Genomic DNA, 27,757 nt, shown 5'->3' on the forward strand with positions numbered 1-27,757 from the left:
AATTAGGGACAGTGGGTTCCAAAGGCGGGACAGCCAAGGTTCCAGACGGCCAGGAAAGATGGACACTGCCGGTATAAGGGGAAGGCGGTGAATGTGCCTTCTGAATTTGTACAGAAGTGTGGCCACAGCTGCCAGACCCATCCCTGTGGATGGGAAACCTGGTGATCTCCCACTGGCTGCAACTCAGCTGAAATCGCAGAATGGAAAGTGAAACCCACCTGTTAAACCATTGCTATTTATCGGTTGTGTTCTTTGCTTTGGTTTACTGGTAGATTGGTTATATGTCAATTAACCTTAGTTTTGATTTGATTTATTATCATCACATGTCACAGAAAAAGCATACCGTAATGTTAGAGTCATAGCTAGAGTGTAAAGAAAGATCAACTTAATGCAAGGTTCAAAAGTCTGATGGCAGCAGGGAAGGAGCTGTTTTTGAATCAGTTGGAGCCTTTTGTATTTTTTTCCTGGTGGAAAAAGGTGGAAGAGAGTATCTCCAGGGTGCGTGGAGTCCTTGATTATGCTAGTTGCTTTTCCAAGGCAGCAGGAAGTGTAGACAGTGTCAGTGGATTAGAGGCTGGTTTGAGTGATGGATTGGGCTTTGTTCACAACCCTTTGTAGTTTCTTGCAGTCTTGGATAGAGCAGGAGCCATACCAAGCTGCGATACAACTGGAAAGATTGCTTTCTATGGTGCATCTGTGAAAGTTGGTGACAGTTGTAGCAGACATGCCAAATTTCCTTAGTGTCTTGAGAAAGCAGAGGCATTGGTGGGCTTTCTTAATTATAACGTCCACAAGGAGGGACTAGGTCAGGATGTTGGTGACCTGGCAGCTAAAACTTGAAGCTCTCGACCATTTCTACTTCATCCCCATTGATGTAGATAGGGGCGTGCCCTCCTTTACATTTCCTGAAGTCAATGTCTATCTCTCGTTTTATTGATATTCAGGGAGAGATTATTGTCATTGCACAAGTTCATCAGATTCTCTATCTCTTTCCTGTAATATGTCTCGTCATTGTTTGAGATCTGACCCACAGCAGTGTGCCATCAACAAACTTGAAAATTGAGTTGGAGGGGAATTTGGCCGTTCTGTCAAAGGTGTATGAGGAGTATAGTAAGGGACTGATGATACAGCCTTAAGGAGCACCGATGTTGAGGATGATCATGGAGGAGGTGTTGTTGCCTGTCCTTATTGACTGCAGTCTGTGGGTTAGGAAATTCAGGATCCAGTTGCAGAGGAAACAGCCGAGCGAAGGGCACGCTGTTTGGAGATGGGTCTCGTAGAAATAATGGTGTTAAAGGCTGAACTGTAGTCTATTAATTTAATAATGAATGGTATGTCCATCATTGTAATTGACCTGATGGGAGTTGTGTACATTTGTAAACATCATTGTATCATGATAAATTGATTTCTATGTGTTTCAAGTTGTATTTAGGAAAACTGTCATAAATATGGATTTTTAAATTTGAAATATTGACAAGGAAGAGAATGGAAAAACTGTTTCCTTGGAACAACAAAGTGGAAATGACTATATTTCTGTAACACCAGCACATTATCTTAGTCTAGATAATTTACCCAAAATATCATCAGACATAACCAGTGATTCTTTATTACAGACCCAATTCATTTGTGATTATTACTGCAAATCGCATCTTGCACTGCAATGCAGATACACCAGAGGAGATGCATCATTGGATAACATTACTGCAAAGGGTTAAGGGAGATACAAGAGTGGAAGGTCAAGAGTTCATTGTCAGAGGTAAGAAGGTGCTCAACTAAGAACTTGTAAGAAAGTAATGTTCATCCATCATTTGATACTATGAATTTATCTTGTTCTTAAGTAAATCTGATTTTCCTTTGCTATTTGGAGCTCCGTTAAGTGGCAGTGTTATAACCATAGGATATACTTTCTAGATGTGCTCATGGTGTCTGTGATACAATTTTATTCAAACATAAAGTACATTACATCAAGGGCAGAATTTACAGGTCCCTCTGGTGGCAGGAAGTGATGCGGTGGAGATGCCAGCGTTGGACTGGGGTAAACACGGTAAGAAGTCTCACAACACCAGATTAAAGTCCAACGCGTTTATTTGGTAGTAAACACCACTAGCTTTCGGGGTTTGCCTCTTCCTCAGATGAGTGGGAGTTCTGATCACAAACAGAGCATATAAAGGCACACACAGTTTACAGAATACTGATTTAGAATGCAAGTCTTTATAGCTCATCAAGTCTTAAAGGTGCAGACATTGTGTGTGGAGGTAGCATTAAGCATAGGTTAAAGAGATCTGTATTGTCTCCAGACAGGACAGTATTGCTGCGATCTCAGAGTCGCTGAGCAGAAACTGATAGCCAAGTTCCGCACATATGAGGACGGCCTCAACCGGGATCTTGGGTTCATGTCACACTGTCTGTGACTTGCCTGGGCTTCCAAAATCTCACTAACTGTCCTGTCTGGAGACAATACACATCTCTTTAACCTATGCATAATGCTATCTCCACTCACATTGTCTGCAGCTTTAAGACTTGATTAGCCGTAAAGACTTGCATTCTAATCAGTATTCTGTAAACTATGTGTGCCTTTATAGGCTCTGTTTGTGATCAGAACTCCCACTCACCTGACGAAGGGGTAAACCCCGAAAGCTAGTGGCGTTTACTACCAAATAAACCTGTTAAATTTTAACCTGATGTTACGAGACTTCTTATTGGCAGAAGTGAGGCAAATGGGGCCCAAAAATAATGACACCACTTGGTGTGCTGGTTTTTTGATGCCATTCCCTGTACCTACCATTTTTGAGGAGGCAGGGTTGTGGTCAGCAGGGCAACCTGCCTTCATAACCTGATTAGACTTGTTAAGATATTCATTAGAGCCAACTAAATTTTTCTGTCAGCCTCCAGTTTCCTGTAGCAACAGGGGTCTACTTAGGTTCCTGGGGATGGGTACTCGGCACAGGCTCAGATCCTCACTATGCAAGAACAACTCCACATGCTTTCCTGTAGAGGGGTCTGGCTACAAGAATCTTTTTTTTAAATTAATGCTTTGCAATTAATCAGTGAAACCATGTTGAAGCACCTTCTCTGTTACTTTCCTGGCATCACCACCTGTTGCTCATCTCAAGCTAGAAGGCCTCTGATTCGCCCTCCAGTTTCAAGAGTCCACCCACTTACCCTGCTTGGACAGGAAATCAATCTCCTTTGCCAATTAAATGGACACCTCTTTAAAAAAACCCCAATGAGTGACTGATTCACATTCCATTGGAGAACTCCAACTTTAGGTGTTCTTTAAGAGCCATGGCCACAACTACTGCCTTCATTCTCAAGTTACATTTTTTGAATCTTATATCTTTTTATCAGATGGGCTGCCCTTTTTTCTCCTGACCTGTACGTATTAATATAACATTTTTGAATTTCTTTGATTTAATTTGTCAATATCTTTCATATCACCCCCCCACAATGAATTCCTAATTGTTCAAATTTTATCCCCACATTTTTTTGCACTCCTAAAGGCTTTCTGCAGCAATGAGTTCTCAGTATTTGACATAAGCTTTTCTGCTTTTTGCCTTATCTTCCATTGTATGCTCCTTGAAATCAGGAGCTTATGGATTTTGGAGTAACAACATTTTGTGGGAAGATATTTGTTTTGAACCCTCAATATCTCTTTCTTGGATGCCGTCCATCTTCAATGAACTGTTTCAAGCCCTCTATGGCTAAAGCACATTAAAGTTGAATAAAGCTGACCTTTCCAAAATTGAGAATTTCTTCATCTTTATCTTTTCCACAGCTACGTTCGATCTAACTGAATTACCACCAAAGTGTTCTCCAATTGATGTTCCTTTCACCTGTCCCCATTTCGTTCCCTGAATTTAAGAGCTGTGCAATACAGTATTGACATTATAAAAACAATGGCTCTTCCTATTCACATTACACAGGTGGGGGAATTTTCCCGTCCCGTCCGCTGTGGGAATTATAGCGGGCAGGGAATGGATCATGCAAAGGTCCATTGACTTTGGCAGGGTTTTCTGGTTTTGGGGACAGCACACCAGAAAATCCCGCCCAAGGTGTTTAATTCAACCAAGTTATGCATTAAATGATCTATCTGAGTTAATTGATGGATGTATGCCTAAACAAGATACCAAGTAGAAAATTGGCTTGGAAGAAATTAAAGAAATTATAAGGAATCAGATTCAGAAAGATTTATAACTGGTTAACGTTATAAGATTACTTTTGGTGAAGTATTTGCCATTGTTGAAAGCAATTGCAGTCATTGCAATTTTCCCCTTTTGTGATCTACAGTTTGTTGAATCTTAACAATTTTGGAACTTTATTGAGTTTTTTTTAAGAAAACTAGGAAATGTACTTTAATTCTCTTTCTGCAAAATTAAAGAACTATTTTTCTGTGCTTGGTAAGGATGGCTACATAAAGAAGTGAGGAATGGTGGAAGATCGAGTTCTTTGAAATTGAAGAAGCGTTGGTTTGTACTGACCTATAATTCACTGGATTATTACAAGAGCTCGGAGAGAAACATAGTCAAGCTCGGAACCCTGATACTGAATAGTCTCTGTTCTGTTGTGCAGCCTGATGAAAAGATTTTCAAAGAAACTGGTAAGCAATCCCTTATCATTCCTAAAATGAACTTGATAGGTCTATGTAAATTTTAATTAAATTCCGATGTTTAGAATGATTTAAACAATGTTTTGAAATGTCATCTGCTGTCATGTCTTCAGTCTGATGAAGGGTCATCCAGACTTGAAACTTTGACTCTGTTCTCTCCCACAGATGCTGTCAGACCTGCTAAGATTTTCTAGCATTTTTTGTTTTTGTGTCATGTTTTAGTTCTCTGATTTAATTGGCAGATCAGGGTTTTCATTCAAAAAATGCTTCTTGCCACCATTGACAGGTAATCTGCATTGAAATAGAACATAGGAATGGAAGCAGGCCATTCAGTCAGTCTAAGGGGTTGGTGTGGGGAAGCTGATGTCTATTTTGGGCAGGGGTACGTTAAATTTAATTTTCAAGTGCCCTTTCAAAAGGGGGCCCTGATCTCAGTCCTGGTGTTGCCAGTTTGTTTAGGCTGTGCCCCTCCAAATGGCTGTGTGATCCTCGTCAGCTCTTGCACAGTGCTGTTTAATTAGGTGAGAAATGGTGTCTGTGAAGCTAGCGAACTTCACACAGCTTTTCTTGCCTGATCCAACACTGTGCAATTTTGGGAAGATTGCACACTACACAAGGATATGGGACAAGTACTGGAAAACGGGATTAGTTCAATTTTGGTGGTAACTATTGTTGGCGTAGACTCAATGGACCAAAGGGACTTTTCTGCACTGTACAACTCTTAAGGGCCCTTTTTTACCATTTTGATTCGAAGTGCTGGCGATCTTTAAACTGGGAGTGTTTCAGATCTGACTTTTAGACCCGTTCTCAAGCACCTCATACGCACTCTGCCTGCAACAATATCAGCGATTCCAAATCATGCTGCTCAAGCCTGTGGGTGGGGCTTAATGCACCCAAAATCCTGCAGCTCCAATTGGTGCCTCCAACTGCGCATGCACACAAAAAAAGATAGACTGCTGCTCCCCTGCCACATCACTTCCAGGCCGGATAATGGCTCCCCCTGGCCCCCACAGACATTACCCAACCCCCCAACATTACTGATGCCCTTATCCCCCAACCCCTCCTCTGCCACCCAGATGATCCCAGGCCCCTCCCCCCTTTCCCCCCCCAACTGATCTCAGGCAGAGTGGCAGCAGATCCCCTTCTTCCTCCTCCGCCCCTACCAATCTCAAGCAGAGAGCTGTCAGGCGATAGGCACCTAGCTCCTTCTCTAACTGGAGCACCCGAATCAGGCTTTTGTGGAGCGTGCAAATGCATTTAAATGGCCTTCAAGCCCATTTTGGGCACAGTTCTCGAGGGCCTTGGTAAAGAGGGACCTGGCTTGGAGGCAGGCATGGACCGTACTACTCACCTCCCATTGACTTAACCAAGTTTTCAGTCCCGAATACGGGCGTCATGCAATGTAAAATCAGACCCTATATCTTCCATATTACAGTGATTTTAGAACCTGTTAATTCCAGCATACTCATTTCCACAGCACTTGAGACATTGTTTTTACTCATATAAATTGAGTTTTGCTTGAATTGCACAGAAGCAATCAGTTACATCTCTGCACCTTTTCAATTGTATTTCTAATGATATTTATTTGTTGTTGATTGACAGGTTATTGGAATGTGACCATATATGGTCGTAAACACTGCTATCATCTTTACACAAAACTTCTGAATGAGGCGACAAGGTGGGCAAATGCAATCCAAAATGTTATTGACACCAAAGCACCCATCGATACACCCACACAACAACTTATTCAGGATATCAAGGTATCAATATATATTCTGCAATTGAAAATCAGCAAAAGTAACAGAAATAAATATGCATTATTTTAAGTAATGGCTTTTTATATGCTGGTAAGAGGTTCTGCCCATCATTTTCAAATCCACTCTGGTGGAATTGTGGTGCAAGAGGACTGAATTACTTCCAAAATTGAACCATGTTTAAAAAAGGAGAAGCAGAAAAAGAGGTAGGCTGTAAAGTACCAGCCAATCAGTACAAAAGTGATATATTTTTCACTAATGTTGACTAAAAATGTTGTTTTCCCCACTTTACAATCTCTTTAAAGACTAGTTCCACCAATAAAGAATACAAATGATTTTGGCTCCATGACGAGATCTCTATAACTGATATTTTTAATTTATTTGTTCATGGGATGTGGGTGCTGCTGATTAGACCAGCATTTATTACCCGTGAGAAGGTGATGGTGAGCCGCTGCTTTGAACCCCTACAGTCCACATGCTGTTGGGAAGGGAATCCCAGGATTTTGACTCAACAACAGTGAAGAAACAATGATAAAGTTCCAAGTCAGGATGGTGAATGACTGGGAGAGGAACATGCAGGTCATGGTGTTCACATACATCTGCTGCCCTTGTCCTCCTAGATGGTAAACGTCATGGGTTTGGAAGATGTTGTTGAAAGAACCTTGACAAGTTGCTGCAGTGCATCTTCTAGATGGTACACTTTGCAGCCACTGTGCATCAGTGGTGAAGGAAGTGAATGTTTAGGGTGGTGGATGGGGTACCAATCAAATTGACTGCTTTGTTCTGGCTGGTGTTGAGCTTCTTGTTGTAAGAGGTGGACTTGTACAAGCAATGAAGAGTATTCCATCATACTCCTGACTTGTGTCTTGTAGATGGTGGAGAGGCTTTGGGGAGTCAGGGGGTGAGTTACTTGCCACAAGATTCATCACCTCCAACCTGCTCTTGTCATGTTTTCAGCTCTGACAAAGGCTTGAAACGTTGGGTTATGTTTTGAACTTGCTGTTTCCCTTCTGAAAGGTTGTTCTCCTAGTGCTGTTTCCCCACAGGACAAGTTATATTACAATAATGCTATTTCTTCACTGGGCTGTGTTTGTTTCCATAGTTCATTTTGCACTCAGCTTGTAGTGGTTCTTCATTTAAATGTTGATTATTTCACCGTGTTTCCATAGTGCTGTTTCCTCACTGGGCTGGGTTTGTTTCCATAGTTCTTTTTGCCCTCAGCCTGTAGTGGTTTTTCTTTTAAATGCTGATTATTTTACTGTGGGGCAGAAATCACAACGAACCAAATCAAATTTTCACAAACATTTTACAAGTGCCTGCTTTCATAGAGGTGTACAACATAGAAAAAAGACCCTTCAGCCCATCGTATCTGCATTAGTCAAAGACAAATTACCTAACTGTTCTAATTCTGTTTTCCAGCATTTGACCCATAGACGTGTATGCCTTGGCATTGCAGTACACATCTAAATACTTCTTAAATGTTGTGGATTACTGGATAAAACAGGAGCAATTACCATATGATTGTCAAGCACTATTTCACTTCTTGAAATAGTGGAACAAGCCATTGCTAAACGAGGGCAATTAGGAGTGGGCTACAAATGCTGGCCCAGCAACTCATGAATGATTTTTTTAACAGTGCAGTTTACTGTGGTTAAGATTACCCAAAGCTGGGTTTGGATTTTGTAATTTGGAGAATGTAAGGCACAACTATCTGCTACCTACAGGGGTAAGAAATTCATCCTGTTGAAGCTATTCAAATAGAACATGGCTGATCCCTATTTAGCCCCATCTACATTGATTCCATATGACTTAATATGCTAACCCAACAAAAATCTATCAATCTCAATGTTCAAAAACTCTCACTTAACAAAATGGGCTTTTGGGGTTGGGAGCTGTAGGATTTGGTGGTGAAGAGTTACTGATTTCCACTATGCTTTGTATAAAGAAGTGCTTATTAGAATTACCCCTAGACAGTCAACCTCTAATTTTAGGGTTCTGAACCTCTAATTTTAGGGTTATGTGTTCTGAACATATCTCACTAGAGGAAATAACTTATGCTACAAAATCTTTAAAAATCTTTAACATTTTAATTAGAATACTTTTTAATCTTTAAGGAAATACAAACCTTATCTATAACTATTTTAACCTTTTCACTCCGGTCAATCTGCAGCACTGCCCTCTCCTAAGTTGCAGTGATCAGGAGTGAATGATTGCTCCAGGTGTAACCAGAGGTTTCTACAACATAACGTCAACCTCCCAGTAGGAGAGCATTCAGAATGTTAATGTGAATGTTGCTTTTTATTTTAAATGATTTAAACATTCAAACCAGGTATTAGCAATTACAATAATGCTGCATTTTCAGCATGAAGCCTTCCTGGCTAGAAGCACCAGCCAGAAAGGGGACAACCACAATGTAATGCTGCATCTCTGAACCACATTTCTGTCAAGCAACTCTGTAATAAGAGTCAAAGAGAAAGCATGATTGATCATATTATAAACCAGCAGCTAAGTTTCTGAGAAAGCTAATTAATTTGCTTGTATTGTGTACATTAGGAAAATTGCCTGAATATTGAAGTTGTGGAACAAATCTACAAAAGGAATCCAATTCTACGTTATACACATCATCCTCTGCACTCCCCACTACTTCCACTCCCATATGGAGACATCAATTTAAATTGTGAGTAAGGAAAACTTTTATTATATAGCTTACAAAAATGTGCATTTTTATAGTAAAATGTCTCCAGTGCTTCCCAGGAGCAGAATCAAACGAACTGTGACACCAACCCACAAGAACATATTTGGACTGGTGACCAAAATCTTGGTTAATGAAGTAGGTGCAGGGAACATCTTGAAGAGGAGCAAAAGATAGAGAAGTGAAGAGGCTGAAGGAGAGAATTACAGTAGGGACAAGGCAGTGGAAGGCATGGCTACCAATGATGGAGGAATGGAAATTGGAAATGCTCAGGAATTGTGCAATCATAGAATGGTTATAGTACAAAAGGAGACCATTTAGTCCATCAAGTCCATGCCAGCTCAGTACAGTTCAGCCCACCTCACTACCCTATTTTCTCTGTGCCTTGCACATCTTGTTAATTTTCAGGTGCTTATCCAATTCCCTTTGAAAGCCATAGTTGACTCTGTTTCCACTACTGTCTCAGGCAAAAAGTTCCAAATCCTAACCAGTTGCTGCATAAAAATAGTTATTCTCATGGAGTCTTCCTTTTTTTGCCATTTACTTTCAATACACGTACTTTGGTATTCAACTCCCTCTGCCACTGGAGTCAGTTATGATTTTGACAACTCTATCAAATCTCCTTCCAGGAGAACAGCCCCAGTTTCTCCAAACTATCCTCGTAACTGAAATCCCTCATTCCTGGAACAAGATAAATTAGATAATGCATAGATAAGGTAGATAGATGGTCTTCCCAAAGATAGAGGGCTCTAAAATTAGAGGACATAGATTTAAGATGAGAGGGAAGAGATGCAAAAGGATCTAGAGGGGCAATTCTTTCACACAGAAGGTTGTGAATATCTGGAATGAGCCAGAGGTAGTAGTAGAGGTGGCTATAATTTTGTCTTTTAAAAAGCATTTAGACAGTTATCTGGGCAAGATAGTTGGGAATTGGGCCAAATGAGGGCAATTGGGTGTAGCTTAGTGGTTAAAAACTGGGTGGCATGGACAAGTTCAGCCAAAGTGTCTGTTTCCAAGCTCCTTATGACTATGTGATTCTTGCGAACATTTTTTGTCCATTCTCTAACGCTTTCAGATGCTTTCAAAAGTGTGGTGCCCAGAATAGAATGCTGAACCCCAGTTGAGGCTAAAGCAGTGTTTTATAAAGTCTCAACGTAACTCCCTTTCTGTGATACCCTGTCCCTCTGTTTACAGATCAGCGGATCCCATAAACCTTATTAACTGCTTTCTCAACCTAGTCTAACACTTTCCAAAACAGTGTAGCCCCTAATCCTTCTGCTCCTGCACCCACTTTAAAATTGTATCCTTTATTTTGTATTGCCTCTCCTCGTTCTCCTGACTAAAGTGTATCACTTCTCCCTTAAATTCCATCTCCAACTGTCAGGCTGTTCCAGCAGCCTGTCTACATCCTCTTGAAATCTATCACTTTCCTCCTCACAGTTCACAACACTTCCAATTTTTGTGTTATCTGCAAATTTTGAAATTGTGCCCTGGAAACCCAAATGTAACCCATGAATTTAGATGAAGAAAAGCAGTAATCCCAATACCTGAAGAGCTCCACTAGATACCCAATTCCAGTCCAGAAACAACTTCACACCACCACTTCTGTTCCCTGTCACTCTGCCCACTTCAGATCCCTGCAGCCATTTTCTCTTTTATCCCATTGACTTCAACTTTGCTGACAAGACTGTATGTAATGTGACACTTTATCAAACATCTTTTGGAAGTTCAACTGCATTACCTTCATTAACCCGATTTTCTCTTCGCTAGAGTTAATTTTAAGGTGCAGCTAATTCAAATTGCACTAAAAAGGCTAATTTTCCAATTGTTAATGTTGATGTGAAGCTTCAACCACACATTGACATAACACGCATAATTTTCCATCTATTCATTTTAATATCAAGAAATTTGAGGAGACCCCTTAAGGAGTGTGTATTTGATTCATTCGATTCTCTAATATCCACCCCACCAAGATTCCCCAGTACAAAGGCATTCAGACCCAAGAACATTTCTCCATCGAATTAACAGCGAGCAAGTATATTTCCCATTACAAATATATTTGTGGCTAAGGTCTCCACATCTGTTACCTATACTGGCATCAACAAAATCAAAGCTCTATTTCTGATTTGTTTTCTAGTGTTGAAAGAAAAAGGATACACAACTCTACAGGATGAAGCCATCAAGCTCTTCAACTCTCTGCACCAAATGGAATCTGCTCCTGATTCAATTCCCATTATACAAGATATTCTGCTGACTGGGCAAGATTTGCGACCTTTACGGGATGAGCTCTACTGCCAACTTATCAAACAGACAAACAAAGTGCCTCAGCCTGGGAGTGAGTGCAACTTGCGCTGTTGGCAATTACTTACGTGCATGAGTTGTACATTTGTGCCAAGCCGCACTATCCTGAGATACCTCAAATTCCACCTCAAAAGGTACAAACCATCTTATCAATTTTGTTGCCTAAAATAGGAACATAATACAAGAAATAGCAGCCAGAGTATGCCATATAACCCCCTCGGCCATATTTCACCATTCAGTAAGATCTGATCTTAGAATAGAATATAATCCCTACAGTGCAGAAAGAGGTCATTCAGTCCATCGAGTCTGCCCTGAATCTCCAAAAGAACATATTGCCTATCCCCATAACCCCACAGATTTACCCCGACAATCCCCCTAATGTACTCAACTTGGGACATTAAGGGATAATTCAATATGGCCAATTTGCCTAACCTGCACATTTTTAGACTATGGAAGGAAACGAGCACCCGGATGGAATCCACGCAGGCACAGGCGCCCAAGGCTGGAATTGAATCCAGGTCGCTGGTGCTGTGAGACAGCAGTGCTCGCCACTGTGCCACCGTGCCACCCCATGAATTGAAACCCATTTCTCCCACACTAATCTTTGAGCCATGCACTCAGCTCCCAGATGTTATTGATCCTGTGCTAATTTGCTCATGACTCTGGTAGTAATCATGAGACCTTTTCTGGATCTTTCTCTTTTCAAATTCTCTTTTCAATTCTCTTTCATTCACAGATTTTAAGTCAGTCCACCTCGTGTCCAACGAGGGGCATACACGTGATGGGTCATACTGGGGCTGCTCTTGGTTGTTCAGGATTGGCCTAGTGCTTCATGTCGTTAGTGTGTGCCTAAACTGGACAAGATACTGGGCAAGACGACAGCTCAGTGACTATCGCTGATTGCTGTGCAGACACATGGATTTGGGCCGGTGTCTGTGGGAGTTTGCGCATTCTCCCCGTGCTTGTGTGGGTTTTCTCCGGGTGCTCCGGTTTCCTCCCACACCCCAAAGATGTGCTGTTAGGCTGATTGGCAGGAATAAATTGCCCCTAAATCAGTTTCCCTCAATCTGGATGGCCATAAAACATTAGATAGGGGTCATGAGTAGAGAGGTGGACTGGTGGTGTTGAGATGGCGGCGCGGGCTCGTTGGGCCGAAGGGACTGTTTCCCGGGCTGATTTTGTTCTTTGTTCTTTGGTCTGCTTTCTAATTTTTTCCCTAGTTGCTCATACTCTCTTAGCTGAACTGCTTTCTTAACCCTATCTATGTTGTTGGCATCACATCAATGGGTTGCTGACCCTTCTGCTTTCAGTTCCTCTAGCCCTAAGGAGATATCCTTAACCCCAGCACTGAGCAGGCTGCAGTACCTTTGGGGCTATTGGTTGTAGAAATCTCTCCCCTTAAATATGCTGTATTCTTCTGTGGCTACTCTCCAAAACTGAATGGTCCCCCTAACACGTTGCAATGGTCAGTTTGCTCATCCTTCCTGCAATTCTGTTCTTCCACAATGTTCTTGCAGCCTGTTTGGACTTATTAGACAAGTTCGAGAGCTGAGGCTCCTTCATTGTTTTATTCTTGATCCCTATTCCTGCCTTACTCAGTCATCTCCTTCACTCCCTAACCCTGGACTAAATCTGAAGCACTTAACCAAAGAGGTGTGACTGCCTCCTGGAACAAAGTATGTAGGTAACTTTCTCCTTTACAGGTGTGACTCCAGGTCCAAAGCTCAGACTTAGATCAGACTGTTTACCATCTGGTCCCACATGCTAAAGTTGCAACACATCAGCTACCTTGCCATTTATATCATGTGTTATTTAACCCAAGGATCAATGTTTGGTTGCCTTATAATTTTCAGCTGCAGACATAAGGATATGAGTAATATCTTAATATCTCTTCATACAGTTTTGAATTGGAACTGCTTAGAAGACATATTGCAGTTGTAAATCTGTTTACAACTCATCTCCAGAAACTATCATAATGATACCTGCACAAGATGACTCAACTGTTACAATTTGTTTTTGTGTCTAGGATACGAGACCAATTTCCAGGAGATTTGGAGAAATATGCAATATTCATATATGAATCTCTAAAGAAAACTAAAACTAGGGAGTATGTGCCTTCTCGGGAAGAAATAATAGCCTTGATCAACCGACAAGAAATGACCTCTACAGTTTATTGCCATGGTGGAGGTTCCTGTAAAATCACAATTAATTCTCATACAACTGCAGGCGAGGTAAGGTTTTACAGCAGAAGAGACCTTATCAGGTTCATTGTTTTCATGCTGTGGTCCAATGTAGTCTTAAATAAGAACATAAGAAATAGGAGCAGAAGTAGGCCATCTAGCCCTTCGAGCCTGCCCTGCCATTCAATAAGAACATGGCTGATCTGTCGTGTCTCAGTTCCACATTCCCGCCCTCTCCCCATAACCCTTAATCCCCTCGCTTATCAAAAACCCATCAACCCGCGTCTTAAAAATATTTAGCGAGGCAGCCTCCACCACTTCAACGGGCAGAGAATTCCAGAGATTCACCACCCTTTGAGTGAAGAAGCTCCTCCTCAACTCCGTTCTAAACCGCCCCCCCTTTATCTTGAGGCTGTGCCCCCTAGTCCTACTGTCCTTTCTGAGCGAGAAGAGCCTCTCCACCTCTATCCTATCCATCCCATTCATCATTTTATACGTCTCAATGAGATCTCCCCTCATTCTTCTAAACTCTAACGAGTACAAGCCTAGTTTAGAACATAGAACACTACAGCACAAACAGGCCCTTCGGCCCACGAGTTGCGCCGATCACATCAACACCTATCTATAACCCCCAATCCCATAAAACCCCATATACTCATCCAGAAGTCTTTTAAAAGACCCCAGCGAGTTCGCCTCCACCACCACTGACGGCAGCCGATTCCACTCACTCACCACCCTCTGAGTGAAAAACTTACCCCTAACATCACTTCTGTACTTTCCTCCCTGCACCTTAAATCTGTGTCCTCTCGTAGCAACCATTTCAACCCGGGGAAATAGCCTCTGAGAATCCACCCTATCCATTCCTCTCAACATTTTATAAACCTCTATCAGGTCGCCTCTCAACCTTCGTCTCTCCAGGGAAAAGAGACCCAGCTCCCTCAACCTAACCTCATAAGGCATGCCTCCCAGTCCAGGCAACATCCTTGTAAATCTCCTCTGTACCCTTTCAATAGCTTCTACGTCTTTCCTATAGTGAGGCGACCAGAACTGCGCACAGTACTCCAAATGAGGCCTGACAAGGGTCTTATAAAGTTGCAGCAGTTTATTCAGCCTCTCCTCATAGCTCAACGCCCTCAACTCCGGTATCAGCTTGGTAAACCTCCTCTGCACTCCCTCCAAGGCCAAAATATCTTTGCGTAAGTACGGCGACCAAAACTGCACACAGTACTCCAGCTGCGGCCTCACCAATGCCCTATACAGCCGCAGCAAGACCTCCCTACTTTTATATTCAATCCCCCTCGCTATGAAGGCCAGCATCCCATTTGCCTTCCTGACCACCTGCTGCACCTGCAGGCTGGGTTTTTGCAACTCATGCACAAGGACCCCGAGGTCCCTCTGCACCGTCGCCTGCTGCAGTTTTTCGCCCCGTAAGTAATAGTCCTTCCTACCATTATTCCTACCAAAGTGGACCACCTCGCACTTGCCAACATTAAATTCCATTTGCCATTTCCTGGCCCATTCGCCCAGCCTATCTAGATCCTTCTGCAGACTCTCCACACCCTCCGCACAATTTGCCGTTCCACCAATCTTGGTGTCATCAGCAAATTTCGACACCATACACTCGGTTCCCTCCTCCAGATCATCTATATAAATGGTAAATAGCTGAGGCCCCAGCAACGACCCCTGGGGCACTCCACTAGTCACCAACCGCCAATCCGAATAGCACCCATTAACCCCCACTCTCTGCCTCCTATTTGACAACCAATCCTCTATCCACGCTAACACCCTAGGTTTAGAATATTAATGAACAACCTTGACATAGGCTGGTAGAATGGTGTATATGATGTCTGAACCTTAGCTGTTATCATAGAATCCCTACAGTGCAGAAGGAGGCCATTTGGCCCATCTAGTCTGCACCAACCACAATCCTATCAAGGCCCTATTCCTGTAACCCCACGTATTTCCCCTGCCAATCCCTTGACACTAGTATGGCCAGTCCACCTAACCTGCACATCTTTAGACTGTGGGAGGAAACCAGTGCACCCAGAGAAAACCTACGGAAACGCAGAGAGAATGTGCAAACTCCACACAAACAGTGATCCAAGCCTGGAATTGAACCTTTGTCCCTGGTGCTGTGAGACAGCAGTGCTAACCACTGTGCTACCACGCCACCCTCGTTATGGTAGAAGAGTTCCTGCAGACTGTTTTTTTTTAAAAATAAGACTGGTCGGCGCAACATTGTGGGCCGAAGGGCCTGTTCCGCGCTGTAATGTTCTATGTTCTATGTTCTATGTACGGTGTAAATATGAGCCCACCACAAAATACGTGGTGGGCTCATATTTACTACGTGGAGGAAGAAGTTGAGGACGTTTACCATATCTTTGGCAATTGTAAGAACTAAAAATGCAAAATAGAAAATAACAGACTATGAAAGCAAACTTTATTTTTTGTGATTGCAGGTTGTTGAGAAGTTGACACGTGGACTTGCCATGGAGGACAGTAGAAATATGTTTGCTCTCTTTGAACGTAAGGGTGCTATTGAAAAAGCAATTGAAAACAGAACAGTTGTAGCTGATATTTTGGCAAAATTTGAAAAGTAAGTGCAAGCTGTTTTCCTCCAGATTCTCTTGTTACATTAGAATTTATTTTTGATTTTCTTTGTCTAATGTGAAAGCAGCTTTAATCAGTTTGTAGTTGGAATGTGGTAATCTATTAATCCTACAATGTGTTGTTTCAACTGATAACTGCACTACAAAGCTGTAGACATGTCCGTCGTGCCTTTATTGTGAAAGTGCTATTATATAAGCCAGAAAACTCTTTGGTCTCGTTATTTACTAGGGCAGGAGGTGGATTTTAACCATCCTGGTGTATGTCATAGAAAAGAGTCATAGAAGAGTCATAGAGACCCTACAGTACAGAAAAAGGCCATTCAGCCCATCAAGTCTGCACCAACTGCAATCCCAGCCAGGCCCTACCCCCATATCCCCGCATACTTACCCACAAATCTGTCTAACCTACACATCTCAGGACACTAAGGGCAATTTTTTTTTAGCATGGCCAATCAACCTAACCTGCACATCTTTGGACTGTGGGATGAAACCGGAGCACCCGGAGGAAACCCACACAGACAAGAGGAGAATATGCCTTTAACATGGTGTTGTGAGACTTCTTACTGTGCTTACGTCCAACTTACTGTGCTTACCAGTCCAACGCCGGCATCTCCACATCAAAACTCCACACAGACAGTGACCCAAGCTGGGAACCGAACCCAGGTCTCTCTGGAGCTGTGAAGCAGCAGTGCTGATCACTGTGCTACCATGCCGTTTTTTAAAACCCAGTTGCCTGCCCAGATGTCAGCCAGAAGGTAGAGAATTATCCAGAAACAATTTCTGCCCAAAAGCAGGCAAGTTCAGTGGTCATTGGGGATAGAGGTTAGGAGTGGTATATACCATGGTTGGAAGGTACTGAGGCATTTTTGATATAACTTGATATAACTTTGATATAACAAGCCTACCTGCTCAAATGTATGAGCTTTTCCAACATTTAACAAGTCCAGGTTGCAGCATAGAAACTTCCAGGTTGCTTAGAGATAGATAACATTGGCTTGAGATTGGTTTCAGATGTCTTAAAATTTAGTTCTTGAGTGGCCTAAATTAACCCAAATGTGGCAGTCAAAATGCCTCCTTTTTTTATCTAATATGGCTTGAACCATAATTGAACTTTAAAAAAGAATTAGGTTGGGTACAATTAAATTACAATCCCACGAGAATGGTAAGGTACTTTTGATCTGCCTTTACCAAGGAAAAAGATGCTGCTGGAGTCATTGAAAGACAAAGTATTGCGATACTGGATGTGCTAAAATTGATTTTAAAAAAACAAAGTATTAGGTGGCTGACCACAATTGAAGTTGGTTAGTTACCCTGATGAGATCAGATGCATGGGAGGATAATAAAGGGAAGAATAAATCCAGCAACTACAGCCCAATCCGTTTAATCTTAGTGGCAGGAAAATTGATAGAGGCAATATTACAAGATAAAATTGACAGTCATATGGACAAATGGTCATTAATTAAGCAAAGCCAGCAGGGATTTGTTCAGAGTACTTGAAATAAATTTGAATTTTTTGATCAGGTAACAGAATTGATGTGGTCCTTGATTTCATTTATTATTGTCACATGCATTAGTATACAGTGAAAAAGTATTGACTCTTGCATGCTATACAGACAAAGCATACCATACATGAGTTTTTTGGGACAGCATGATGACATGGTGATTAGCACTGCTGCCTCACAGCTCCAGGAACTCTGGTTTAATTCTAGCCTTGGGTAATTGCCTGTGTGGCGTTTGCACATTCTCACCGTGTCTATGTGGGTTTCCTCCCATAATCCAAAATTGTGCAGGTTAGGTGGATTGGCCATGCTAAATTGCCCCTTAGCATTCCAAGATGTGTAGATTAGGGAGATTAATGGGGTAAATGCATTGTGTTGTGCAGATAGGGCAGGGAGGGAGCCTGGGTAGGATGCCCTGTTGGAGATTTTGTGCAGACTTGATATGCCAAATGACGTCCTTCTGTACTATAGGTATTCTGTGATGCTATGGTGCAATATAGTTTGGTTCCCTAGAGATCAGTGTTAATACCATTATTTTTTTGATCCAAAATAAAGGCCTGGAATTGGATATGCATGACATAATTTCAAACGTTGCAGTGAACACAACATGTGTATACTGTGAGGCAAAGAGCGGGGCATGCAGTGTGGGCTGTGGAGGAGGATTAATTGGGAGAGGAGGTGTGTGGGGGCTGGGAAGAGGTCTCCAAGTTCACTGAAGATCAGGGCGCTTGTGCGATGATACCTCAAGCAATCTGCAGCTAGCTTCACCAGCGAGCTCAGGGCCTCCCCTCCCCTCCACTTTACTGGTGAGAATCTCATTTCTGACCAAAAAAGTGACAGTGTGTCAAAAGATTGCATTTTCAAATTTGCCCAAAAGATAGTCTGAAACTACTGTTTCCTCGCTTGGTAGACACTTCGATTTTTTTCATAAGAATGCACCCTTAAGGGTTTTTTCCCAATAAATGGAAGTGAATATTCTAGCCTGCTGGTCTGGCCATTTGCTGTCCTCCATTGTAGCCTTAGGAGATAGTAGACCTGATCCCCCCTCTCCAGAGCAAAAATAATTTATCCTTTATATGGATGGGTCAGTTGAGTCCTGACTGAACCTTGCTGCCTCATTAATGAAAATTTACTCTGTTTATCTTCCCAGTGATGCTACCAAAGCTGCCAAGTATTTCCAGCATTCCCTGTTTTTATTTCAGATTCCCTGTATTCACATTATCTTGCTTCTGTTTTACTGCCTGAAAGTGTAGTGGAGGCAGATTTGATCTTGGTTTTCAAAAGGGAATTGGATAATTATCTGAAGTAAAATGATTTGTAGGCTATGTAGAAAAGGCAGGCCAGTGGAACTAACTGTATTGCTCTTTGAGCGCTGACACAGACACAACAAACCAAATTGCCTCCAGTATTGTAATCTTTTTATGGTTCTATTATTTAGGAGGTTAATTTACTTTCAGTATCATAACTGTATTTCAAGCTCAACTAGAATACAATGGAACCCAAATTCCACAAGGTTTTCAGCTTTGGCCCACTGTAACTGTTAAGGTAAAATGGAAGTGTTGGATTTCTGTTGTTTCTCGTAGTTTGCTGCAACGTAAGTGCAAGCTGCTGAGAGTTCATTAAGCCAGAGGTTTTCATCCTGAGCCGATAGGGGACGCAGAGGAGCCCTGTGTGCTGGGTGAACACTGGCCTTCATAATGGTTCTGTACTAGGCAGCCTTTGACCACCAAGTAGGCAATACAGGTAGGTGGGTGATAGAGATACACATTAAGTCATATATGCATCCACCTGAGCAATGCAGATGAGGTGATCTCCCACTGACCTGCAAACTCATGGAAGGTTAGCACTTGGGTTGTGCAATCCCTCTGGTTAACTTTGAGACAGTGTTGCAATTGTGCAATGCATAAACTCCTCCAAACAGCAGTTTTTCCTTTTTCAAATGTTTCTAATATGATAATTGGTTTGTACCCAGGACTGCTGCCACTTCAGAAGATGATAACTCATGGAAATTCTACTTCAAACTCTACTGCTTCCTTGATACTGACAATGTGCCAAAAGACAGTGTGGAATTTGCTTTCATGTTTGAGCAGGTATGGTTGAAAACCTAAAACATTAAGTTAACAGAAAAGTATAAATTGTTTGAAAGTTTGCTTCTTAAAATGTAATGTTACTCCAAGAATGAGCAACGATATTAATGCTATTTAACCATTGTGGATATTTGTGGAAACATGTCCAGGTATACTTGACATGAACAGGTTTGAACAAAAATTCAAAACCCTAATGGAATTCGATCCAGAAGTATAGAGGGCAAGGGAGTAAAGTCATGTTTCATCCATTACAAAACACAGGTTAGAGCACAGCATTGATACAGGGAGGATATTTCCCCTTATGGGGCAGACTAGAACTAGGGAACACAGTTTAAGAATAAGAAGTATCTCTTTTAAGTCAGAGATGAGGATAGTTTTTTCTTTCGGGTCATCATGAGACTGGAATATGGGGATAGAGCGGTGAGGCTGGGTGAGATACTCTGTCAAGAATTAGTGCAGACTCAATGAGTTGAATGGCCTCTTTTGGCACTGCAGGGATTCTGTGATCCCTTTTGGCCAAAGGGATGGGGGAGATGAGATATACATAATGGCACAATTCTAGAAAGAGTGTAGAGACAAGCACCTGGTGGTAGACATGCACAGATCTTTGAAGATGGCAGGAAATATTGAGACAGTCGTTAGCAGTTATGCTGAAGCTGTATAAAACTCTGGTTAGACCACAACTAGAGAATATTGTCCACTTCTGGTCACTACTTTTTGGGAAGGATGTGACGATTGTTTAGAGGGTACAGAGGAGATTTACCAGAATGGTTTCAGGAGTGATAGTATTTAGTTACAAAGTTAGATTGGAGAAGCTGGGATTATTCTCCTTGAGCAAAGGAGATTGAGGAGAGATTTGTTGGACATGTACAGGATCATGAGAGATAGTAGGCATAGAAAAGCTGTTACAAAAACAGAAAATGCTGGAAAATCTCAGTAGGTCTGACACCGTCTGTGGAGAGAGATAAGAGTCAATGTTTCAAGTCTGAATGATCCTTCGTCAGAGTCCACGGTAAAAGGGACATAGAAATTCTGTTGGAGAGAAGAGCAGTACTTCTTCAGGGAAGGTGATCCTGGAAGCGAAGTGGCAGTGAGTTGAACACTAAGATAAAGGCACAAAACTTGTGGATGCTGAAATCTGAAACAAAAACCAAAAATGCTGCAAAATCTCAGCAGATCTGACAGCATCTATGGAGAGAGAATAGAGCCAACTTTTCGAGTCTGGATGATCCTTCATCAGAGCCTGGAAGAAAGAAAAGCTGTTCCTTTGAGTTAATGGTACAAGGATCATTAGACACAGATTTAAGGTTTTAGGCAAGAGATGAAGAGGTCATGTAAGGAAATACTTACTTACGCATCAGGTAGTAATAATCCGAAATTCACTGCCTTCAAGAGCAGTGGAAGCAGAGACAATGGATGGAATTCTCCCATCTGGGACTAAGTACTGTGGCAAGGTGGGAACATGAAGTATTTCCCACTATGTAGGCTGGCGGGAACCACGCTATATATTCTGGCTCTGACCTTATTAATTATGCACCCAGATGTTTGTGCAGATGTGTTGGAGTGAACCGTGCTATATTATCTAGCTGCCATATTGAAAAGGCTCCCAACATCACCGTCCCACCATTGAAAAAAGATGGGGCTCCTGAAAAAGAAATGGATCTCCAGGAGTACGCTTAGGCTTGAACATAGAACTCCTTGATGAAACTGGAAGATCCTCCTGTTGGCAAGGGCAGGGGCATGAGAGAATTCCCTCCTAATGAATCATTTCAAATGAACATTGGATGGGCTTTTGAGAGAAAGAAAATTTGCAAGGTAACAGGATAGAGCAGAGCAATGGGACTAAATGGATTTCTCTGCAGAGAACTAGAATTGACTCAGTTTGAAGGCGTCTTTTACACCTGTATGAATGCACACTTCCCCTGCCATTGGCTGTGTAGCCTAATGGTTGTATTTAGTGACTGCAGTGGCAGAGGGCACCTGTTTGTGGGCAGGTTTAGAAATTTTAGAAAGATACATCTGCTATTTATTGACATATTTTGTATGTATCTGATTGCTGCTTGATCATTTCAAGATTTCCTTTCTGCTAGTTTGCGTTGTCCTAATGGTTTCCCTGAGTAAGTAGCAAATATTAGATTCATGGAATGAATAGGGTCATTCTAAGTAAGTCACTCCAGGTGGTGTCCTGATCTGGCCCTGATAGACACCAATTCATGAGAAGCAGCTTGAGGCTGCCACATACTCTCTGTAATGTAGTCCTTTACAGGTTGGGTCAAACTTGCAAACGGGGATGTTGTGCCATAATTTATGAATGTTCAATCCTCCTGTCAATCATATATATAAAAATTGTGTCGCTGTAAAGGAGCATTCCACTTTTTAAATTGAGCAACAATGACAAATTCTCTCAGATTCCCCAAAATTTCTCCCAGTCACATTCTTGGTATTATTAAACAGGCAAGTTCCTTCTTTGTTCAGAGTGTGGTGGTTTTCATTTTTAAATGTTGTGCTCTGCTCCTTAACTGGAGGTGAGACCACATTAAACACAACAACTGCACACCAAACCCTAGATTGCTCTGAGTAATGCCACAGGAGGTGGTGAAATGTTGAACAATTTCTTCAACATCAGCATCTATAAATGTGTTTCTCTACAAGAATATCTGTAAGGAAATTATATTATTACAATATTTCATATGAATATTTAAGGTTAAGTCTTGATCCATTAATATAGAACAAAGAACAGGCCCTTCAGCCCTCCAAGCCTGCGTCGCTCATGCACCCAGCTAGACCATTCGTTGTATTCCTCTATTCCCAGTCTGTTCATGTGGCTATCTAGATAAGTCTGAAATGATCCAAGCGTGTTCGCCACAACCACCTTGCTTGGCAGCGCATTCCAGGCCCCCACCACCCTCTGTGTGAAATACATCCCCCTGACAGCTGTGTTGAACCTTGAACTTCCGACCTGGGAAAAAGCTTCCCACTGTTCACCCTATCTGTATCCTTCACAATTTTATACACATCTATTAGGTCTCCCCTCATCCTCCGTCTTTCCAGGGAGAACAACCCCAGTTTACCTAATCTCTTCTGATAGCTAAGACCCTCCATACCAGGCAACATCCTGGTAAACCTTTTCTGCATTCTCTCCAAAGCCTCCATGTCCTTCTGATAGTGTGGCGACCAGAACTGGATGCAGTATTCCAAAAGTGGCCTAACCAACGTTCTATATAGCTGCAACATCATGTGCCAACTTTTATACTCTAAGCCCTGTCCAATAACGGCAAGCATGCCATATGCCGCCTTCACCACCCTCTCCACCTGTGCTGCCACCTTTAGGGATCTGTGGACTTGCTCCCCCAGGTCCCTCTGTGTGTCTAATACTCCTGATGGTTCTGCCATTTATTGTACAGCTCCTCCCTACATTTGATCTACTGAAATGCATCACTTTGCATTTATCTGGAATAAATTCCGTCTGCCATTTCTCCGCCCAATTTTCCAGTCTATCTATATTCTCTGACAATGTTCATCTCTATCCGCAAGAATATACACTATAATATGCAGATTTTTTTTACATTTTAATTTTTTGTTTATTCCTACCATTAGGCTCATGAGGCTGTTATTCATGGTCACTATCCTGCCCCTGAAGAAACTCTTCAGTATTTTGCTGCCTTGCGTCTTCAGTTTCTTCAGGGAGATTATACCTCTCATCTTACTGTACCAGAAATGGAAGAAGTGTTCCCTGTAGAGAGATTAAAGGCACGAATCATGCAATCAACCAGGACCTTTGCTCATTCTGGTGATAGGAATGACAAAAAGCGATCCAGCTTCTTGGAAGGAACATTGAGACGGAGTTTCCGAGGTGGTTCTGTTAGTAGGATGAAATCTGAGGATGAGCAGATGATTGACATGTGGGTTAAGGAAGAGATTTCATCAGCTCGAACCAGTATTATTGATAAGTGGAAAAAGATACAAGGAATGACCCAAGAACAGGTCATGGTCAAATACATGGCTCTGATCAAAGATTGGCCTGGATATGGCTCAACTCTATTTGATGTGGAGGTAAGTGCAAAAAATTGTCACTTTGTTTTTTGAGATGAAACATCCATATGATAATGATTGCAGACGTTGGTTGTTTAGTTGAAATACACTAAACGAATGCAAAACAACATTTCAGTAAAAAAAGCTCCTCAGAATCAGCATGGCTGCTACTGGCCGTACATTCCAGATCCAGTGCATTTTCTATTCAGTGTAAAGCATGAAACAAGTCTGGCTTTGTTTATGTACCTTTTTTCACACTTTGCTCAAAATGAACTCTTTCTTTCCTGCAATTCAGAATTGAAATAATGGATGTATCTTTTTTTTGCAGTGCAGAGAAGGTGGTTTCCCACAAGAACTCTGGCTGGGAGTGTGTGCTGAATCAGTCTCTGTGTACAAGCGCAGGGAGGCCAGACCACTGGAGACATTCCCATATGAAAGTATCCGGTCATTTGGAGCTCCTCAGTCAAACATGTATAAAATTATAGTGGATGAAAGGGAGTTACTATTTGAAACGACAGAGGTAAGCAAATCCTGGAATGTGAGTTAATCAAATTAACAACTGTATTTGTAGAAATTGTTTAAGGACCTTTTAGCAGTTAACTGAGTTTTTCACACATCCATGTGGAAATGAAGTAAATGAACATGCTATATTCGAGGTATTTTTCAGAATATTTTGTGGCACAAATGGGGGGTTGTTGGTTCGAGCGGCACTGCTTAATGACGAAACTAAATCAAACATAGAACACTAATGTTCTGAAAGCTGCTAGGACAAAGGCAATCCTGGAGATGTAAAGAGGAAGAACAAGGTGACTATGCTGGAGTTTGATACACCATTGTTCACCCCGAGACATTTTCCTTGCCATTACATGAATTCCAGAGTATGTCAAATTCTTCAGACTCAGCTTATTACTACACAGCTCAGGATCAAAATTACAGCCTATAACTTTATCTTAACATTTAACCCAGCTGGAACCATTTTGGCACAGTCAGAATTGGGAGAGCTGGCAGCAGGGCTACCCACCCATGTGGCATTTAGCTGATCTGACTCATTATGACCAAAGGAGGTCACCATGTTCCGGGGCCAGCATTCCAGACAGGATTAGAGGCCCTCTTTGCATGCCTCACTACAGGCCCTGTAAAAAAAGACTCCCTAACCATACCAATGAGTGCCTAGTTAAAAAAGTCATTTTGAATTTATAGATTGGAAATGGGCTTCTAGAATGAAGCATCCTTCTTTCCCGTCAGCCTTCACAGCCTGTCAAGCTGGGTGGAGGCTAGCTGGCTGTCTGGTTTTGAGAGCTTGCCTGTCATTTGTAATTACATGGCAAGTTGTTTGCTGTCTATTTATTGACTGCTCCATCGAAAAACAGATCGAGCAAATGCTCCTCACACAGCTTAGGGAGGGCAATTCTCCCATTCCGACCCGCTAATTGTTGGGTGGGTCAGAATGATAGACGCGCATGTGCATCGATTCATGGGATTTACACATACGCTCTCGATGCACGTGTATCTCCCACCGCCAGAGAGCAGGCGTGGTCGGGACCATGCAGGAAGACCAGGTAAGTCATTTTAATCTGTTTGTAATGCAACTTAAATGCCATTATCAGGCCAGGGATTGAATTCTCCGGGCCCGATAGCATCTCCTATCCCACCAGTGGTATTTCACTCCGGCAGGGTTTGGAGTAACTTCCCTAGCGGGAGACTTGCTGGAGTTAAGGGGGCAATCGGAAAGGGATGGGGCTGCAGAGGGGGTGGTGCCCAGTGGGCATGGGAATCCTAGCAGTGCCAGCTTGTGTCCCCGACACTGCCCAAGAGGTAATGTGCCCATGCCCAGGGGGGCACCTTGCCACTGTCCACAGAGATCGGGCAGTGACAGGGGGTTGGGGCCTTGGGGGCGGGTGGGGTGGGAGGGTTCCCGCTGCCACTCTGCAGACAGGATCGGTCAGGGCTGGGAGGCCAGTGATCAGAGCCGGTTGATGGAGTGGAAGGTGGTCTGCCAGAAAGTGTCTACCGTGGGAGGGGGGGCGGGGGGGGTGGTGGTATCAGGGTTGGCCCAGGAATGCTTGTGGGTTGTGGAGCCCACGATTGGGCTGTGGGGGGGTTGGAGGGGCAGAACTGCAAGTGATTGAACTGGCCACAAAACGGCAGTCTAACAGTTCAGAGCTACTGCGCATGTGCAGAGGCTGGGAACTGTCAAACACTAGCGTGACTAGGCCCCCTCCTGCTGAGCTTTTAATAATATTCACGATTGTGACCTTTGCATTGCACGGGGTATCAGAAATTCGAGTCGCGAATTACACCATTTTTCCCGCCAATTCGGCACTTCAAATTTTTTTGAGGAAAAAAAGCCCCCCAGGCTTTTGAGCCTGATGCCAAAGAACCATCTCTTTCAACTCCTTCATTGTTGGTAAATTGAAAGGTAAAGTCACCACAATCCCAGGTGACCATAGGCTTCTGTCCCCTTTGAGAGGGACAGCTAATTGCTGGTGATTCTAACCTGAGGATCACCACACCGCTGTTGAGGGGCAAGGTTAAGAGGTGGAGCATTCGTGAGTAACCTCAGCTAGTAAGGGAATTCAATCTGTGCTGCTGGAATCACTAACCAGCTGGTCAGCCAACTGAACTGACAGGCTCGATAATTGATAACTTATCAATTGTTAGCATGATTTTGTCAGGGAGCGGTCATGCCTAACAAATTTGATTGAATTTTTTGAGCATGTAACCAAGTGTGTGGATGAGGGTAGGGCGGTTGATGTAATTTATTTCAGTAAAGCCTTTGACAAAGTCCAACATAGACTTATTAAGAAGGCTAGTGCACATGGGATACAGGGTGATCTGATAAGGTGGATTCATAATTAGCTTAGCGGTAGGAGACAGAGCATGGTGATAGGTGGCTGCTTTAGTGACTGGAGGCCAGTGACCGTGCTGAACCCCCTATTGTTCATCATTTATATAAATGACTATCTTGGTGGGGTATGATCAGTAAGTTTGTTGATGACACAAAGATTGGACAGGTGGTCAACAGTAAGATCGAGTGTCTTAGGTTACAGGAAGATATAGAAGAGATGGTCAAATGAGCGGAATAGTGACAAATGGAATTTAACCCTAGAAAGTGTGAGGTGATGCACTTTGGAAGGAGTAATTTTTTCAAGGAAATATACTGAGAAAAGTCTGACACTGGGAAGTTCTGAAGACCAAAGGGACTTTGGCTTGTTCATCCATAGATCTCTAAAGGCGGAGAAGCAGGTTAATAGAGTAGTGAAAAAGGCATATGGCACACTTACCTTTATCAATCGGGGTATAGATTACAAAAGCAGAGGGGTCATGATGGAGTTGTGTAGAACTTTGGTGAGGCCACAGCTGGAGTATTGTGTGCTGTTCTGGCCGCCACATTATAGGAAGGACATGAACGCACTGGAGGGTGTGCAGAGGAAACTCACCAGGATGTTGCCTGGGATAGAACGCTTAAGTTATAAAAAGAGGATGGATAGGCTTGGGTTGTTTTCTGTGACGAAGAAGACTGAGATGCGACCTAATTGAGGTGCTCAAGATTATGGGAGACATGGACAGGATGGATAGGGAACAGCTATTCCCCTTAGTTGAGGGCCAGTAACAAGGGGACACAAGTTAAAAATGAAGTGTGGGAGGTTTAGGGGAGATTTGAGGAAAAACCTTTTTACTCAGAGGACGGTGACAGTCTGAAATGCACGCCTGGGAAGATGGGTGAAGACGGGTTGCCTCAAAGCCTTTAAAAAGTATCTGAATGAGTACTCGGCCATAACATTCAAGACTATGGGCCAAGTGCTGAAGAGTGGGATTAGGTGGGCAGGTCAGGGCCTTTCATGTGTTGGGGCAGACTCGATGGGCTAAAGGGCCTCTTCGGCACTGTGTGATTCTGTGATCAAATTGCTTGCCCAACATTCAGTACTGGATGAGTAAAAATTTCCTCCAGTTCAATCTTGGGAAGACTGAAGGCATTGATTTGGTTCCCCTATCC

At 42.6% G+C, this 27,757-nt stretch overlaps 1 protein-coding gene across 1 annotated transcript in view; it reads left to right on the forward strand.

Annotated features, from left to right (window-relative positions):
• The window catches only part of myo10 (myosin X), a 351,157-nt gene that overhangs the window by 321,408 nt on the left and 1,992 nt on the right, over positions 1 to 27,757 (forward strand). The window contains exons 31-40 of the mRNA XM_080204973.1: positions 1,614 to 1,756; positions 4,403 to 4,597; positions 6,209 to 6,366; positions 8,914 to 9,037; positions 11,190 to 11,487; positions 13,380 to 13,584; positions 15,993 to 16,129; positions 19,614 to 19,731; positions 23,326 to 23,781; positions 24,089 to 24,280. Of these exons, the coding sequence (XP_080061099.1) occupies positions 1,614 to 1,756; positions 4,403 to 4,597; positions 6,209 to 6,366; positions 8,914 to 9,037; positions 11,190 to 11,487; positions 13,380 to 13,584; positions 15,993 to 16,129; positions 19,614 to 19,731; positions 23,326 to 23,781; positions 24,089 to 24,280 (2,026 nt within the window). The remainder of the gene's footprint in view (positions 1 to 1,613; positions 1,757 to 4,402; positions 4,598 to 6,208; positions 6,367 to 8,913; positions 9,038 to 11,189; positions 11,488 to 13,379; positions 13,585 to 15,992; positions 16,130 to 19,613; positions 19,732 to 23,325; positions 23,782 to 24,088; positions 24,281 to 27,757) is intronic.

This window comes from Carcharhinus amblyrhynchos, chromosome 2, assembly GCF_965287045.1.
Source record: "Carcharhinus amblyrhynchos chromosome 2, sCarAmb.v2.hapA, whole genome shotgun sequence".
Taxonomy (NCBI): domain Eukaryota; kingdom Metazoa; phylum Chordata; class Chondrichthyes; order Carcharhiniformes; family Carcharhinidae; genus Carcharhinus; species Carcharhinus amblyrhynchos.